The sequence below is a fragment of the Dermacentor silvarum genome, chromosome 6 (genome assembly GCF_013339745.2).
Source record: "Dermacentor silvarum isolate Dsil-2018 chromosome 6, BIME_Dsil_1.4, whole genome shotgun sequence".
NCBI classification, from domain to species: domain Eukaryota; kingdom Metazoa; phylum Arthropoda; class Arachnida; order Ixodida; family Ixodidae; genus Dermacentor; species Dermacentor silvarum.
In genome coordinates, this window is record NC_051159.1 from 184442810 (window position 1) to 184463259 (window position 20450).

The 20450-nt window shown below is 48.3% G+C and overlaps 1 protein-coding gene across 1 annotated transcript in view; it reads right to left on the reverse strand.

Moving 5' to 3' along the window:
- LOC119456531 (uncharacterized) overlaps positions 1–20450 on the reverse strand; it is a 258483-nt gene that overhangs the window by 118771 nt on the left and 119262 nt on the right. Inside the window, exons 7-8 of the mRNA XM_049669942.1 lie at positions 19987–20345; positions 19292–19524 (exon numbers count right to left, since the gene is read on the reverse strand). Coding sequence (XP_049525899.1) covers positions 19292–19524; positions 19987–20345 — 592 coding nt within the window. The remainder of the gene's footprint in view (positions 1–19291; positions 19525–19986; positions 20346–20450) is intronic.

Sequence of the window (20450 nt, forward strand, 5' to 3'; positions counted from 1 at the left end):
ATAGATAGCTATATGAAGCAAGGATAGTAGTTTAATGGGTCATATAAAGTTATGCAATCTGATTCGTTTACTAACTAAATAGCAGGGTGTCACGCACGCACAGGTAAACATCAACACATCTGGCTCGATGACCGCGGAAACTCGCCGTGAAAACGCCGGAGTGAGAAAGCGCGCCAGCAGCAGCGGGCAAATTGACTTTTGCGCTGTCTCTCATCTCGCTTCAACGCGAACAAAACGTCGAAAGCACAGCGCATACGAAGCTACCGGGACTCAGCGCATGCACTTTGTCCCCATCGGAGATCTCTTTGAAGATGAGGCCAGCGCGGGCGCGCACTTCGCCCACGTCGCAGATCGTTTAAAGATACGGTGCCCGCGCGGCCGCGCTGTGAGCTGCAGCCGACGAAGCATAACGCCCCCCCCCCCTCCTCTCTCTCTCTCTCCGTCGCCTTGCCCCCGTGCCTCGCGCGCGAAAGACCGCGCCTTCCGGCTTGCCTTCCTCCCTCGCGTGCGCACATTAAGCCGCGATTGCCGGCTCACCCTCGTACGCTTTCACTCGCTCACACAGGGTACGGCGCGCACCGACGATTTTATCGCCGTTGGGCTTTATACGGAACCTCACGGCGATGGCGACCGCAGAAATTCGCTTGGAGTGTCCATATAATTACTATCGCAATAAAATGATCTATCTCGCGGATTTGGCGAGTTAGGTAGGGTTAAATGCGAAAGGATATGGAGACCACGTAAGGGCGGTGCTTCCATATTTTTCGTTTGCTTTCTGAGTTCAAACAAAGCTAAATTGTAAGAATGGGTAATGCTATGCGCATATGAACACGAATGCGTAATTTTACTGAAGTATGCTAGCCAAATAAACGAGTTCGTCAACGAATGACACAGCGCACAGAAACACAACACAAAGAAGAGAGTGGACGACACAAACACTGCAGTTGCAACTATTATTTCGTAGAAAAGAGTCTTAAAGCACACCGGGACATTACCATGTTACAGAAAAAGACACTTAACCTTGCACTCGGCCGCGCAACGCTTGAAACAGCGAAGCTTGCGATCGTAGCCCGGCATTTTCCGGAAGTGCGCGCGAACTTTTCATCTTGTTACTCATGATGATGATAATTTCGCGCGTCTCGGACTTATGGGCGTCACTGCGCGTTGCATAGCGCAGCTTGCAACACAATCAATGTGTTAGTGTGCCCTCGTTATCGCTGTCAAAGAAAGAAATAGCTTATTTGGGAAAATGTGCTTACTAGGTGTCTTTTTGTGTTTTTCTTTTATATTCACACGGTATGTACGACGCATGCGCGCTCTGGCTTCCCTGCGAACTTCTGTGTGGTTGTTTTCATTAAACTTGTTGCTAGTCCCAGCGTGTGTCCCTATATTTCTCTCCTGGTGTTTGCGTCTTAAAGGCTGGGTTCCATTGTTTCTACAAGTACGCAGATTCCGCCACCCCTACATGCGTTGCGCGTGATTGCAAATGAGTTAAAATTATGTATTTTAAAAAGATATTTGGTGCCCTGTACAACTGTTACGAACTCATTCCAATGTTTTCGGATGCTTCGTATACTCACATGCAAAATGCTCAACAACGCATCGCTACTATGAGGGCACAGACAACAAAACTAGGCAAAACTGATGCACTAGATATATTAAACTAATTAACTTCTAAATAATTACTTTACGGCATAAATTGCAATATTGCAGCCCAACCAGTTGTTTCCAAAAAAAGGTTGATTTCATTCGCAAGTTTATTTGATTTATGAATTGTAGCCGATCAGTTTGCAAGGCGTATCCACTTGGAATTAATTTCCAGGATGACACCAGTTTCGAGATGTTTACCAAAGCGTGGGACGAAAAAATTCAGAGCCTTTCCCCTGTCGAGGAAATCGGGGTAAGCGAAGCTTATGTCAAGACGACGATGTCGCAGGTGTTCCGCTTCGTTTGCCCTGAACTCAGAGTAGGCAGCTCTTCGCTGACGTTTGGTCTCAACATCACCCGCAACTCGCGGTCCGCAACTCGGGGTTTCACCTGGGCTTCGGCAGCCCTCACGCTAGAACCGGCACGTTGACGACGAGCCCTTTCCCGAGCGAGTTGGCGGCGCCATTGCTCAAACGCAGCCTGCTCCTAGGTGGTACGCACCACTCGAGGCCTTCCCATGCGGACGCCGAAACTTACCTGAAGCGAGGTAAGCACGGCGGAGCGCGTGCCAACCTCCTTTCCTTCCCTTTCCCTCCCCACGACATGCCAAACAACCCTGATTGGTTGCGCGCGTCACGTGATCCGGCGCCGGCGCAGCTTTCACCGCACCTGCTCTTTCTTCCTTCCTCTCTTTCTGACTTTCTTTCTTTCCTTCCTTCCTTCTTTCTTTATTGTCCTTCGCTCATACCCCCAGATCCAATGCGGGTATGAGCCATAGTAGCTTTAGCATTACATCGCCGGCGCAGGCTAGCGTATACAAGCTTCGTTTGAAAAAAAAAATCACAGCATATCCACGAAGTGAATGATGATGAGTGGGCGAAACACCGGGGGATCATTCTGGTAAACCACAGCTACGGACGAGAGATAAAGAGAGCGCGCGTCGGGAACGAGAGAGAAAATTAGACCATATTCCCGTAGGGGAACCCTGAGTAGTATGCGAAGCAGCCATGGGGTCGACTCAAGGTAGTTTTATCAGCTGTATAAACTTCGACATGCAGCAGCACCAGCAACGCGCAGAACTGTTGTCGACGCCGTCGGCGTTTTGCCCGCGTTCGCACAGAACGCGCGCAAAGTGGAACCGGAACCGGAAGTGGAAGTGAACACTTCATAAAACTACAGGTGGCTACATACCACATCGGAGGAAGGACAGACCCACGCCCTAAAGAGCTTCGCCCCTAAAAAATTGTCGCAGTTTCACCCGAAAGGCGGAGCATCAATTGCGATAGCAAATTTGTAGAGAGCTATACGGAGTAATGATAGTAGCTTTATCAGCTGTATAAACTTGGCCATACAGCAGCACCGGCAACACGCAGAACTGTTGTCGACGACGTCGGCATTTTGCCCGCGTTCGCACAAAACGCGTGCGGCGTTGGTGACTGTTGCCGGAGCCTCTGGGGGTGGCTCGGAGGTTTTCGACGACATCAGAACGGGACACTTGTCGAGCATAGTCGGAAGTCTTTACCACCTTCTCGCCTCACAACGTTTTTATATAAATAGGCACTTGGTGCCGCAGCTAAACGTCGCCTCCCTTCCCTCCCCTCCCCCCCCCCCCCGGCCTTTCGCGCGTCGGAAGAAGGCGCGTTTGCTCTACATATATGGTGATTGTAAAGGAGGAAAGAGACGCCTACTTGTGCAGCCCTTAAAGAAGCACGGCGCAGAACGCGCGTTTGTTCTCCGCCGTGGGTTCACTCCCCGCGATGATGATGATAAGTGGTTCTTGAGGGAAAGGGAAAGGTTGACGCTATCTTCTGCAGCCATTGAGGGAGCACGGCTCAGCGCCAAAAGCGCGCGTCCCTCACGCCCTTTCACTCGCACATACAGCGTTCGGCGCGCGGCGACGATTTCATCTCCATTGACGTCATACGGAACCTCACGGCGACGCCGACGACGACAGCGACGCCGACGGCAAAATCTGCTTTGGAGTGTCGATATAATTGCTATCGCAATTAAACGCATTTGGTGCCGCAGGTAAACGTCGTCTTCCCTCACTCCCTCCCGTCCCCCCACGGCCTTTCGCGCGACGGAAAAAGTCCCGTTTGCTCTATATATATGGTGACTGTAATGGAGGAAAGAGACGCTTAATTCTGCAGCCCTTCAGGGAGCACGGCGCAGAACGCGCGTTTGCTCTCCGACGCGTACGTTCGCTCCCCGTGAAAGCGCGCGTCCCTCGCGCCCTTTCACTCGCACGTACAGCGTCCGGAGCGCGGCGACGATTTCATCGCCGCTGACGTCATACCAAACCTCACGACGACGCCGACGCCGACAGCAGAAATCCGCTTTGGAGTGTCCATAGAATTGCTATCGCAATAAAAGAGATACGTGGAAGAAACATTTATGAGTCATTACACTCTGTGAAGGTGGATAACCAGCGAAACAGTTTAGCGCACGACACAGAGGGGGCACAGAATTTTGAATAAAGGTACAAATGTCCTTATTGGTGGTCATCGTGACGATAGGTACGCACACACATTCGCATATCACCTGTTATTAAATCTGTCCGTCACGTTAGACAATGAATGGCTCATACTCGCTGAAGCGATGGCTCACAACCCCGTAAACGCGGCCTCCCCAGTACGACGACAGAAGAGAAGTGAAAGTCTACGCTGGAATGATGAGCGGCAACGGAGCCAGCTGTGGAAGAAAACGACGACAACGAACGCGGGAGCAATGGCACGAGCGCGTTCGCGCGGTTGCGCCGCCCTCCTGGGCACGGACGGACGTTTCGCCTAGGCATATACAGCTTAGCTGTAAAAAGAAAAAAAAAGCTCGAAGTCCTCAGCAGACGGACTGAAGCCTTAAGACGGACGAGAGAGAAGCGAAACGGCACGTTGCGCGAAACTCCAACGAAACGGTTGCACAGTGCCAACGTTGGCTTCGGCTGCGATCGGACGATTTGTGGCAACTCCGTGCAGTTGCAGATTGTAACTCAAATGCAGTTCTAATCCAGCTCAAATCCTGCTCAAATCCAGCGCTTAATATAGCTCCAATTCTGCTCTCAAATCCTGCGCTTGTGTAGTTCAAATCCAGCGTTAATGCAGCTTCACTAACGTGAAACCTGGGGAAGTGCGAAGCGGTGTTGCGAGAGAGTAGCATCGAGCGCTTGTGGGGTGGTGGTGCCCTCTCTTGTGCTGCGCTGGTACCATTCTGGCGTTTCGGAACCGATTTTAATGCGTTTCTGCTAATTATTGCACTTAATGCTGCATTATTGCTATCTTTTAAATTATTCTGAATGATTAATCGTTTATTTTGAAGCGGTTTTGATCAACTCTGCACTTGTTTTGACCCTGTCTTGAGCGCATATGTGCGGAGCGTCATCACGAAGGACGCCGACAGCCCGGGCCCCTAAAGTTCTTCGCACTTAAAACATGGCCGTTCCAGTTACTTTTGTGCTTCAATGCATAAAAGAGCGTTTTGTTAAAGAAGTAAGTGAAACAGCGCATTTACAGTTAAACAGCGCATAAACAGTTAAACCTCTGTATAATGAAGTCGCTAAAATCGGCAATTTGATTCTTTGTGTCAAAATTTCGTTGTATTGAAATTCGACCTTTTATGCAAATATGTACTGTTGCCGATAGTTTTTCTTACACGGAAGTGGGCGCAAAGTTTTCTGAATTATCGGACAATCGGAAAAAGCAAGTTCGAATTGGAAGAAAGAATAATTTTACTGAATTTAAGAGTCGGCGACGAAAGATAGGTTTCATACCGTGTCGAGGATATCTTCACATTGGCGGTACGAAGCGAAGCCAGGATCGCTTTCGCGTGCACTCCGCCTCAACGGTCCGTAGTGTCGAAAAGCGCCGGCAGCGAGTAGCAAATGCTTCATCTGTCTCTCGCTTCAAGACGTCTCCGAAACTAGAGATTACGCAACCTCCATTGCTAAACGAGCGGGAAGACAGCGCACATGATGCCATAGCCTCTCGGCACGCCCACTCTTTGCACACGCGGCAGATTACCTCTAAAACAAGGCGCGCGGGCTGCGTAGGCGTTGAGCGCCGTTGACAGCCATGCGCATATCCACGGCCGCGCTAGAAAAGCAGACGTGCCCCCCACTTCCTCCTCCCTCCCCTCGCGCACACTTGACTGCGTTACCGCAAACTGTTCCCTTGCTCGAGCGAAAAGACGACTCTCAAGCCTCCATCCTTGTCTGCTCGCCATTCACGCACCCACAGCATACGGCGTGCGGGGCGCGATAGAATCTTTTCGCGCTTGGACTTTATACGGAGCATCACGGCGACTCCGACGGCGAAAATCGCAATTACAAAATAAATGCATGTCTTTATACCATTTTCCACAGGTGGAGAAAAATGTACCAAGATGACCACACAAAAAAAAAGAAAGTAAAGAAAAACGGTTTATACCGGCACTCATAAAAGAGTTCGTGTGAGAAGGCTAGGTAAAGAAAGTAAAATGTCATTTCGCGGATACACAACGTACAAAGGGCGCGATGCACAAGAGTACGCGCAGCTGAGAAGTCAGTTCCGACAGCTGCGGTGGTTGACGGCGGCAAGAAGACGGTCGCGTCGCTTCGTACAATGGCCAAGCTGCATAGGGTTTAACGAACGCGTGGTTTTAGGTTACGAGGGCCACATGTTAGACTGGGATGTAGAACGCGCACCGAACGACACTGTAGTTATACAAGGAGCTGCTTCAGGGAAAAAAATTAAGCCCCTCCCCTACCGGGAACAGGGGTGCACGCGAAGCTTTTTCAATCCTAGGAGAGGGGTTGGTTAGCTTTTTGGAGCGTTTGAGACGTTCAAGGGCCCGCTGCCGCACGAACCAAACGCGGCCTCCCCATCTGACTGCTGGCTTGAACTGGCGGGAAACGCCGGCGCGAGGCGAACGAACACGCGATCACACCCTTTCCCTCCTCAGGAGGGCGGGGACGCCGAGCATTTGAAACGTTCACGGACCCGCTGCCGTTCCTTCAACGCACTCTGCTCTTCGTCAGAACGAACCAAACGCGGCCTCTACGTGGCCTGGACACATTCGCGTAATGTGAGGGCTGTGCGGTGGCCCTGGGCCCTTGAAGCACGGCCGCTGGATAAAAAAATTACTCCATCTCCCGCTAAAGAAAACCATGTGTGGATGCGAAGCAGCGGGGAGATGGTTAGCTTCAGCGGGAGATGGTTTCGCGGCAGCGGCCCGAGCGCTCATCGCGTCGCTGCACAGGAGAGAGAATTAGGGTGCCTCAATGCCCAGCGCCGCTTTCAGGGTGGGGACACCCACGCTTTTCGGCGCCATCTTGGTTCTTTCCAATACGGAGGCGCTGGGCGTGAGGCGGCTGCAGATTAACCATTGGGCAGAAAGAAAGGGCGGCGGGCGTGCTAAGGGCGATACCGACGCGGTTTAAATGCAGATTTTCTGCTTTACCATCTGATAAATAGTTTGCTTGCATAGAGTGCTCGTTTCAAACAGTGGCGTAGCCAAGGGGGGGGGGGGGGGGTTGGGGGGGTTCAAACCCCCCCCGAAATTTTTGCCCCCCCCCCCCCCCCACTAACCCACCCTTTGCTCTCGTCGCTTCGCGCTGACATATTTCAAGAAACCGGTGCTACTTTCACATTTTCATTCCTGGGCGCTTCCGTTTGGGTTGGTAATTTAAAGCGAATCATGTCTGCATATGGAAAAAAACTGTCACGGTGTTTGTCAAGGCCTTGACACTCTGTGAGGTTTTGGGCGCGAATGTGGCGGCCGCATTCTGAAACAACAAATGAAGCAACAAATGCGGCAGCCGCATTTTAGATGAAGGCGAAAATGCTCGAGGCCCGTTTACTTAGATTTAGGTGCACGTTAAAGTCCCCAGGTGGTCGAAATTTTCGGTGTACATTTCCGCCGCTTCCCTTCAGGTGCCGGTTAGGCCGCGTTCGCGTAGGAACTTGGTCTCGAAGCTGGCGGAAGCGGCAAAATCTTGCAAAAATCCGCCCGCCTAGGCGGCAAAACAGGCAGAAAAACAGGCGGCGAGCCAAATTGGTCTCGGACCGATTTTTTCGCCATGGCGAAGCGGAAACGTGGCGGAAAGTCGTTCTGCTCGACCGGAAGCTACACTAGCATGTAAACTTCCGGTCGTAACATTGAACATGGCACCAAAAGTGTAGGCTGCAATGCTGATCGACGCGATCAAGAACCACCCCTTGCTCTACGACAAGATAACTACTAAAACGTACTGTCAGCAATACTCGCGATAGTATTCAACTTCGCGCGACCGGAGGCGCGGCAACGAAGCCAACGGAGTCGCGTGACCCAACTTCTCGCGCTTTTGCAAAGCCAGGCGAACCCACCACCGCCGTTTCCGAGGTTTTCTTGTCTTCCGTTTATTCATTGTCCATTTCGAGAAGACAAGTAGGTAGAAGTATAAAAGCCATTTCTTCTTCCACTTCCATGACATACAATAGTTAGGCAGATTCCTCGTTGGCGCTCCATAATTCTCCTCGCACGTGCACGGTATGTTGCAGAAGTCGCGGGGTGCTTTTCTCGTCGCGACGATAGATTGGGAGCGTAGGTCTCACGTAGGACGCGCAGGCTTCGGCGAGCCTCAACACAAAGGGCCAGCCCGGGTTTTAGCTTTGATGTTCCCGTTGCCACTTTCGTGTCCTGGAGGCGCCGAAAATAATACGAAATGATGAAATGTTATTACAACTTGTAAATAAAAGCTATTAAAGAAATATAATCACGCCTAGGCAGCAACCTGTGACACAGCGCTACCGCGCCCGTGTGAGGAGAATTACAGAGCGCCAACGAGGAATTTACCGAAGGTCGCAGATGACACGCGAAATTGCGCAAGATGATCACTTTTGATGACGGGTGGGTCAGTGCATGAACATACCGCTCCAAATAATGCGATAATGAGCGCCACCACGCCGACAAACGTACGCAGACTAGATGGATGTGTACGAAAGCGGCGGCCGCGGTGGTAGCAAAACAAATGTGAACTTGGACATGCGCGGAGAAGATTTTCCGGCCGCTTTGGCCTTTCCAGCCGCTTTGGCCTCTCCACCCGCGCGCTTGCCGCTTCCCAAGTGTGAACGTAGCCATAGTCTGCAGCGCAAAACGTCTCTCGTTTGCGATTGCGCCCCTACGGAAGGCTGGTAGTTACTGTTGTGTTGCTGAATCTCAAACCAGCAATTACGAAAGGCTGGTAGTTGCTGTTGTGTTGTGGAATCCCAAACCAGCAATGTACACACCAAAGGGTTGATGCCAGCAGTGAAATTCCACCGACTCGCAACAGAATGCACGAAACAGACAGCCGACAAGCATGGATTACATGTGCGCAGTACAGCGTAAGTAAACTCTTGTTGCAGGCGCTGACAGTTCTCGTCGGAGTTCACGCGTCCTGAGAAATTGATTATGTGCACTATGCACTGCACAAGACCGGAGTTCATTCCTGCATCACTAGTACACCAATCAGTCGAGATTCTGTGAGGTACAAGGCCGCTTCCTGTTTGCACCGGCCTAAGTGAAGCAGAAATGACTCGCACGCACTACTTAAAATGCGTACACATGCCATAACTATGCAGTGCGGTGAAATATTCTGTACAATTCTGAATCTGTTGACGTAAAGGCAAATGACGGCTGCACGCTCGCACACAGCGGAAGACACAGCGGCCCATGCACTTGCCGCAGGAAATGCAAGGCAACGAAAGCTTCGTAAAAAAAAAAAAAAGCATTACTCGTTTTTGCGCGTGTTTCAGTTTTCTAGCGCAAAGACGCAGCGAACAAGCTATTGCTATGGGAGTAGGTATATAGCCTGCATGGTCACACGTGCATTTTCACGTGTATAGCCGTCCTTGACTTGTGAAACGCACTTCGCCCCGACGAGGACGACGCCATCTACGCTTAACGGAGATTAACAATTAATGATGTCTTCTCCGATTGGGCGGGTCATCTCAATGATGCGTTTTCGAAGACTGGTCCATTCAGTGGCGCGATGAGAGACGGTTGCTCCAAACGCCCACTGTACCTGTCGTACTTACTGTATTTTACTGAGCTTACATTACTTTTTACTTAATTTCTTCACAAGCACACGCTAGAGCACTGCACGGGCCGATTTTTTCAGCCCGGGCCCGGCCCGGGCCCGTTATTACGTTGGGTGGCCCGCCCGAGCCCGATCAAAACTTTTATGGCGAGACCCCGGGCCCGGCCCGGGCCCGGAAATAATCTACGTTACCCGCCCGGCCCGGCCCGCCACCCCTTTACCTTAGGCCCGAGCCCGAGCCCGGCCCGAGCCCGACTCTAAACCGGCCCGAACCCGGCCCGAGACCGAAAAATAATGTTTTTCAGAATTGAGTCGCCCGAGAATAACTCACTGCACGTTACATGCACACCACCAGAAAGCCCGAGCCCGGCCCGGGCCCGGGTCAAAAAGCACACGCCGTGCCCGAGCCCAGCCCGAGCCCGTGAAAAAACAGTTCTACGCGGCCCGGCCCGGCCCACGGGCCCGGGCTTTCGGGTAAGCCCGAGCCCGTGCAGTGCTCTAGCACACACACACGCGAGGGGGGACGGGGGGTCCCATGTCTTTGATATACATACATAGAGGGTGCTTAAACTACCGATATTTATTATCGATCACGTCACGCAGAGGAAAGCAGACGCTTGCCCCCCCCCCCCCCCCCCCCCCCCCCAGTCGGGCCGATGAACCCCCTCCGAAAAAAATTTCTGGCTACGCCCCTGGTTTCAAAAGAGGTTGTGCGACACTTTTCGCGTGTATCGCAACCTCGAAGGTGGCAGGGTTTATTTGCGAGGTTACCCTCTTCTTTATTTACTCATTTAACTGGTCAACGTCCCACAAATATTACTGGAATTGTACACTTGAATGAAGTTTTAAGTTTGAAACTATTTTAATAGTAATCTTGCTTCTTATGGTTGTCCCGTCATATTTATGAAACTAGGAGAAAAGTTAGGAGACGTCGCGTGAGTAGGTCTGCGACAGTTTATGTGCCTACCAGCTGAAGAAAAAAAATGCACAGAGAAGAGTTTTCAACACCCAAACAGAATTTATTTACAAAAGTAAGCACTAAATAATTCACTTTATGAGCTCTCAGCGAAGTTATCTGGTTAAAATGCGGTTGCTCTACTGCACGCTCGTACCTGCTACAGTCTTGCTAGCATAGCACTCATCTGTCTTTTCAGGATTGTTAAGCCATCGCAGATAGATGCGGAGATGTGTGGACACAAATCGTTCAAGAATTTTTCAATCACATCTTTGTGCTGATAATATGGGTTTTCTGGCAAGGTTACATTCTTTCCAATAATTTCCTACAGTGCTTTCAACGGTGTTTGTCAGACAGCTCAGATCTTGAGCTTCAGCAAAATACTTCAGAACACCTCCACATTAAAAAAACAAAGTCCAGAATTTGTCTGCTTGCATAAATTAAAATTTGCCGCCTTGGACGTATTCATTTAGCTGAGCAAGGTGGTGTTCCTGTCCAGGTTTTTCAACCGCTAGCATGTACATGCACACAGAGCAGTGTTCCACAGTGCGGATAATCGACTTTAACAAAAAGCCCGCCAAGTGGGCAAGCACATCTTCCCCAAGAGAAGAAACTTCCTCTAAGTCGTGATCAGAACGAACCAAACGCGACCTCCCCATCTGACTGCCGGGCTTGAACTGGCAGGAAACGGCCGGCGCGAGGCGAGCGAACACGCGATCACACCCTTTCCCTCTTCCGGAGGGAGGGGACGTCGAGTGTTTGGAACGTTCACGGCCCGCTGCCGCTGCGGTTCCTTCAACGCAGCCTGTTCTTCATCAGAACGAACCAAACGCGACCTCCCCATCTGACTACCGGGCCTGAACTGGCGGTATGGTGGCTAGAAGGCCATACTGGCGGAAAACGGCGGGCGCGCGGCGAGCGAACACGCGATCACACCCTTTCCCTCCTCCGGAGGGAGGGGACGCCTGTGATTGGCTGGCGGTATAGCGTGATCGCGCGCACCAGCAGCGGGCGCCGCGTCTGCTTCTTCATGCATATAAAACAACGCTTTATTACTATCATTATTATTTAGTTTGTACACATATACACACAAGGACACGAAGGAAATGGGGCGAGTATGATTATTAGGAGGCGTTGGATGAACCGACAGTGACTGAATGAGATAAAAAAAATACAAACGACAGTGGCTGAATCGGTTAGCGTGGTCGTCTCGCAACCGTGAGGTCGGCGGTTCGATTCCGCAGCCCGACGAGCAATTTTTATTTTCGCGCGGCTCGGGTTTTTGCGTACGCCAACATCAACATCGACGCCGACATGAGTGAGGCAATACAAGCTTCGCTTGAAGAAAGGTGTAAAGGGTTAAACAGCACGCGGTGTCGTTCGTTTTGCTGAATGGGCTTCGTTTTTGGTAGCTGGGAAAAAAAAGGGACTTTCTACCTCTTTACCTCGCATCCCCAAACCTAAAATTGAGTGCTTTATACATACATACATACATACATACATACATACCGTACATACATACATACATACCGTACATACATACATGCATACATACATACATGCATACATACATACATACATGCATACATAAATGCATACATACATACATACATACATACATACATACATACATGCATACATACAGAATACATACATACATACATACAGTACTACATACAGACATACATGCATACATACATACATACTACATACATGCATACATACATACATACAGACAAGACATGCATACATACATACTACATACATGCATACATACATACATGCATACATACATACATAATACATACATACATACATGCATACATACAGACATACATGCATACATACATACTGCATCAGACATGCATACATACATACATACATACATACAAAATACTACATACATACATACATACCTACATACATACATACATACATAAACAGCTACATACATGCAGACATACATAACATACATACATAAATACATACATCATACTGCATGCATACATACATACATGCATGCATACATACATAAGCATACATACATACATACATACATGCATACATAACATACATACATACATACATACATACATACCATACATCATACATACATACATCATACATGCATACATACATACATGCATACATACATACATACATACATCATACATAAATACATACATACATACATACATAAATACATGCATACATGACATACATACATACATACATACATACATGCATACATAACATACATACACATACATACATACATACAAATACATACATACATATACATACATACATACATACATACATACATACATACATACACATACATACATACATACATACATGCATACATACATACATACATACATACATACATACATACATACATACATACATACATACATACATACATACATGCATACATACATACATGCATACATACATACATACATACATACATACATACATACATACATACATACATACATACATACATACATACATACATACATACATACATACATACATGCATACATACATACATACATACATGCATACATACATACATACATACATACATACATACATACATACATACATACATGCATACATACATACATACATACATACATATGCATGCATGCATACATACATACATACATACATACATGCATGCATACATACATACATACATACATGCATACATACATACATACATACATACATACATACATACATACATACATGCATGCATACATACATACATACATACATACATACATACATACATACATGCATACATGCATACATACATACATACATACATACATGCATACATACATACATGCTCACATACATACATACATACATACATACATGCATACATACATACATACATGCATACATACATACATACATACATACATACATACATACATACATACATACATGCATACATACATACATGCATACATACATACATACATACATACATACATACATGCATACATACATACATACATACATACATACATACATACATACATACATGCATAAATACATACATACATACATACATACATGCATGCATGCATACATACATACATACATACATACATGCATACATAAATACATACATACATACATACATACATACATACATACATACATACATAAATACATACATACATACATACATACATGCATACATACATACATACATACATACATACATACCAGTGGCGTAGCCAAGGGGGGGTTGGGGGGGTTCAACCCCCCCCCGAAATTTTTGCCCCCCCCCCCACTAACCCACCCTTTGCTCTCGTCGCTTCGCGCTGACATATTTCAAGAAACCGGTGCTACTTTCACATTTTCATTCCTGGGCGCTTCCGTTTGGGTTGGTAATTTAAAGCGAATCATGTCTGCATATGGAAAAAAACTGTCACGGTGTTTGTCAAGGCCTTGACACTCTGTGAGGTTTTGGGCGCGAATGTGGCGGCCGCATTCTGAAACAACAAATGAAGCAACAAATGCGGCAGCCGCATTTTAGATGAAGGCGAAAATGCTCGAGGCCCGTTTACTTAGATTTAGGTGCACGTTAAAGTCCCCAGGTGGTCGAAATTTTCGGTATACATTTCCGCCGCTTCCCTTCAGGTGCCGGTTAGGCCGCGTTCGCGTAGGAACTTGGTCTCGAAGCTGGCGGAAGCGGCAAAATCTTGCAAAAATCCGCCCGCCTAGGCGGCAAAACAGGCAGAAAAACAGGCGGCGAGCCAAATTGGTCTCGGACCGATTTTTTCGCCATGGCGAAGCGGAAACGTGGCGGAAAGTCGTTCTGCTCGACCGGAAGCTACACTAGCATGTAAACTTCCGGTCGTAACATTGAACATGGCACCAAAAGTGTAGGCTGCAATGCTGATCGACGCGATCAAGAACCACCCCTTGCTCTACGACAAGATAACTACTAAAACGTACTGTCAGCAATACTCGCGATAGTATTCAACTTCGCGCGACCGGAGGCGCGGCAACGAAGCCAACGGAGTCGCGTGACCCAACTTCTCGCGCTTTTGCAAAGCCAGGCGAACCCACCACCGCCGTTTCCGAGGTTTTCTTGTCTTCCGTTTATTCATTGTCCATTTCGAGAAGACAAGTAGGTAGAAGTATAAAAGCCATTTCTTCTTCCACTTCCATGACATACAATAGTTAGGCAGATTCCTCGTTGGCGCTCCATAATTCTCCTCGCACGTGCACGGTATGTTGCAGAAGTCGCGGGGTGCTTTTCTCGTCGCGACGATAGATTGGGAGCGTAGGTCTCACGTAGGACGCGCAGGCTTCGGCGAGCCTCAACACAAAGGGCCAGCCCGGGTTTTAGCTTTGATGTTCCCGTTGCCACTTTCGTGTCCTGGAGGCGCCGAAAATAATACGAAATGATGAAATGTTATTACAACTTGTAAATAAAAGCTATTAAAGAAATATAATCACGCCTAGGCAGCAACCTGTGACACAGCGCTACCGCGCCCGTGTGAGGAGAATTACAGAGCGCCAACGAGGAATTTACCGAAGGTCGCAGATGACACGCGAAATTGCGCAAGATGATCACTTTTGATGACGGGTGGGTCAGTGAATGAACATACCGCTCCAAATAATGCGATAATGAGCGCCACCACGCCGACAAACGTACGCAGACTAGATGGATGTGTACGAAAGCGGCGGCCGCGGTGGTAGCAAAACAAATGTGAACTTGGACATGCGCGGAAAAGATTTTCCGGCCGCTTTGGCCTTTCCAGCCGCTTTGGCCTCTCCACCCGCGCGCTTGCCGCTTCCCAAGTGTGAACGTAGCCATAGTCTGCAGCGCAAAACGTCTCTCGTTTGCGATTGCGCCCCTACGGAAGGCTGGTAGTTACTGTTGTGTTGCTGAATCTCAAACCAGCAATTACGAAAGGCTGGTAGTTGCTGTTGTGTTGTGGAATCCCAAACCAGCAATGTACACACCAAAGGGTTGATGCCAGCAGTGAAATTCCACCGACTCGCAACAGAATGCACGAAACAGACAGCCGACAAGCATGGATTACATGTGCGCAGTACAGCGTAAGTAAACTCTTGTTGCAGGCGCTGACAGTTCTCGTCGGAGTTCACGCGTCCTGAGAAATTGATTATGTGCACTATGCACTGCACAAGACCGGAGTTCATTCCTGCATCACTAGTACACCAATCAGTCGAGATTCTGTGAGGTACAAGGCCGCTTCCTGTTTGCACCGGCCTAAGTGAAGCAGAAATGACTCGCACGCACTACTTAAAATGCGTACACATGCCATAACTATGCAGTGCGGTGAAATATTCTGTACAATTCTGAATCTGTTGACGTAAAGGCAAATGACGGCTGCACGCTCGCACACAGCGGAAGACACAGCGGCCCATGCACTTGCCGCAGGAAATGCAAGGCAACGAAAGCTTCGTAAAAAAAAAAAAAAAAGCATTACTCGTTTTTGCGCGTGTTTCAGTTTTCTAGCGCAAAGACGCAGCGAACAAGCTATTGCTATGGGAGTAGGTATATAGCCTGCATGGTCACACGTGCATTTTCACGTGTATAGCCGTCCTTGACTTGTGAAACGCACTTCGCCCCGACGAGGACGACGCCATCTACGCTTAACGGAGATTAACAATTAATGATGTCTTCTCCGATTGGGCGGGTCATCTCAATGATGCGTTTTCGAAGACTGGTCCATTCAGTGGCGCGATGAGAGACGGTTGCTCCAAACGCCCACTGTACCTGTCGTACTTACTGTATTTTACTGAGCTTACATTACTTTTTACTTAATTTCTTTCACAAGCACACGCTAGAGCACTGCACGGGCCGATTTTTTCAGCCCGGGCCCGGCCCGGGCCCGTTATTACGTTGGGTGGCCCGCCCGAGCCCGATCAAAACTTTTATGGCGAGACCCCGGGCCCGGCCCGGGCCCGGAAATAATCTACGTTACCCGCCCGGCCCGGCCCGCCACCCCTTTACCTTAGGCCCGAGCCCGAGCCCGGCCCGAGCCCGACTCTAAACCGGCCCGAACCCGGCCCGAGACCGAAAAATAATGTTTTTCAGAATTGAGTCGCCCGAGAATAACTCACTGCACGTTACATGCACACCACCAGAAAGCCCGAGCCCGGCCCGGGCCCGGGTCAAAAAGCACACGCCGTGCCCGAGCCCAGCCCGAGCCCGTGAAAAAACAGTTCTACGCGGCCCGGCCCGGCCCACGGGCCCGGGCTTTCGGGTAAGCCCGAGCCCGTGCAGTGCTCTAGCACACACACACGCGAGGGGGGACGGGGGGTCCCATGTCTTTGATATACATACATAGAGGGTGCTTAAACTACCGATATTTATTATCGATCACGTCACGCAGAGGAAAGCAGACGCTTGCCCCCCCCCCCCCCCAGTCGGGCCGATGAACCCCCTCCGAAAAAAATTTCTGGCTACGCCCCTGATACATACATGCATACATACATGCATGCATGCATACATACATACATACATACATACATGCATACATACATACATACATACATACATACATACATACATACATACATACATACATACATACATGCATACATACATACATACTACATACATACATACATACATACATACATACATACATACATACATACATACATACATGCATACATACATACATAAATACATACTTACATACTACATGAAATACATACATACCATACATACATAGCAGACATACATACATAAGCATAAATACATACATCATACATACATACATACATTACATAGCATACATAACATACATACATATACATAACAGCATACATACTACCTACAGACTCAATACAGCATACATAGCATAGCATAGCTAGCATGCATGCAGACAGCATACATACATACATAGCATACATACATAAATACATACATACATACGCATACAGACATGCATACATAACAGACATACATACATACATCTAAAACATACATACAATACATAGCATAGCATACATCATACTATGCATACATAGCACACATACAGACATACATACATACATACATACATACATAAATACATCATACATTACATACATACCTGCATACATACATACATACATACATACATACATACATACATACATGCATGCATGCATACATACATACATACATACATACATGCATGCATGCATACATACATACATACATGCATGCATGTATGCATACATACATACATACATACATACATACATGCATACATACATACATACATACATACCGTACATACATACATACATACATACATGCAACATACATACATACATACATACATACATACATACATACACACACACACATACATACATACATACATACATACATACATACATACATACATACATACACTACATACATACATACATACATACATACATACATACATACATACCGTACATACATACATGCATACACACATACATAAAGTCTTAGAAACCACCATGGTTTGTGGCTATGTTACCACTCCAGAAAGAAACCCTGGGTATGCTAATGAGGGCTACTGTAGACGGACAAAAAAAGATGGATGCTGACTGCAGTCCTGGCTTTGCAACTGCTCCACCCGAGTGCCGCTTGCTGAATGTAACTCACTCGAGAAACGAACAACTCGGGCGTACAATAAAGGCCGCAGGGAGCACGCGTTAAGCCTGCAACGGAGATTGCCTCATCAATATACACACGTGAAGCGCAAAAATGTCCGCCTTAGACAAAAGCTTACGGCTTACCTATTCGAGAAAATTGTCTCATTTGATAAAAAAAGAAGAAACGCTGCGGCTGAATTCGCAAAGCGTTTTGTTCGTAAGTTCTCTGTTGCCATTGACTAGCAAGCTGCCTTCGCTATTAATATATCCAGCATCAGGATTGGCTGGCTCTTGTGGACAAGTACAGCTCTTTGTGGGCCTGAATTATACCGACTGTTGGAAACAGAATCCTTGATTTACGGCCGAATGTTTCTAAAAAAATTCGGAAACACGGTACATTTTTAGGAAGATCGAAGCAGAACGTTTACAGCTCCGTAACTCCGAACCAAAAACCAGCATTTCAATTCTACAAACTGTGTCTGTTACAGCATCCGATGCGGACAAAGATGGTTTGTTAGGTTACAGCTTGCGTGAAATTATTTAATTGTCTACGTGAGTTCTGCGAAGTTAGTGCTCACAAATTACACATGTATTTCAGAGCAGTCTCGATCTCACCGGCTTAAGATGTCCTAACAGACACAGTTAATAGCAATATGAGGTTCTTATTTTATTGCCGACGTATAGAATGCTAAGCTTGTAGACGCTTTAAAAAAATTGAGATTTTCGTCGATTTCTGCTAAAGTCACTTGATGCAATATTAAAAAATCTGCGCCGCACAATCGGTGGATATTAGCATTTCATTCAAACGCAACGTTCTTGAGCTGAATTCGTTCATTGCTGCAGACTTGAAAATTTCTTCGTGGGCGCGCATTTAGGAGCTGCTGAGACAAAAATTCGTTGTAAAATGTACGCGCAAGGTCGGCCCCATTCGCTCCATCGACGATCACCATGCAGTCAGTCGTACCGACTCCTCAGCTTGAGCGGGGCACTGTGCGATGACATGGCGCACTTACCGGCGGGCCCGTGTCCACGATGTTGTGTATTTCGACGGCGTGCACCAAGTGCTCCTTCTGTAGGTTCACCTGCCACCAGGGGTCCTTGATGAACTCAGTGGAGACGCAGGAGCCGGAGGAGATGGACGGTTCCTCGTTGCCGTCCACCGCCAGCTGAGCCTCGTAGTGCTCGTAGGTGGTGTTCTGTTGCGCCGGCTTGCCCTGCGCCACGTTGACCAGCCGAGAGGGGTTGCCTGCGCGCGGCAGACCCGCCCGGTCGGCATGCACACAATTTGCGCTGCATTTTCGCACTCACGACGAGTATACATCAAGGCTTACGCAAGCTGCATAACGCGGGCGCGTGCTCGGTGTGTGTGTGGTCTTGCTTCATATACTTAAGCGTACACCCGTGAGCAAAAGTATGCGGATCACAAGGTTGCAAGAAAGAAAAAAAGAAGAAGGAAAAAAAAAACTTAATTTCTTCGTAATTCCGACGTACAAACTGACACACGCGAGTGCACTGAAAAGTTTCACGCCAAGTTTGGACTGCAGCCCTGAAATGTAAGTTGTATTCGGAGAAGAAAACCGGCTTTGTAGCGGAATCCCTGCTGCGTACACGTTTGCTCAGCGAAGACAACTGGGCACGTCACTAAACGACACTGTGGTGCACTTGGAATAGCAACCCGATATGTTTTACAGCAGTGTGCCCCGCTTGCCTTTTTTGGGCGCCAGCGAGGGTAGGAACTCCCTGTAGGTGGCGTGAAATCCTCTGGAGTTTCCGATTTTGCGGAAGCGGTCGTAGAAGACGACGCTCATGACGTTAGTTTCGGAGAAGACCACTCCCTGGCGGTTGAGGTTGCAGTAGCTGCCCACGAGGCTCCACGTGTCGCTGACATTGTCGCCGCTGTAGATGGACACGAGCCCCCAGTCGGCGTTGCACGTCCGTGCACCAGGACTCGGGGCCACGTCGAAGTCGTTGAAGTGCAGCCGCACCACGCGGCCCGGCGGCACTCGGAGAATCCACGTGTGCCGGTAGTGGCCGGTCGGCTCGTACGACACCGGTGGGTACGGGTAACTGCGCACGAGAAGCCTGCCTGATCGACCGGCATCACGGTACAACGCGGCAGTCGCTCTTTGCCGACCGCATCGTCGTGTATATACATACTCATCTGAAGCGCAC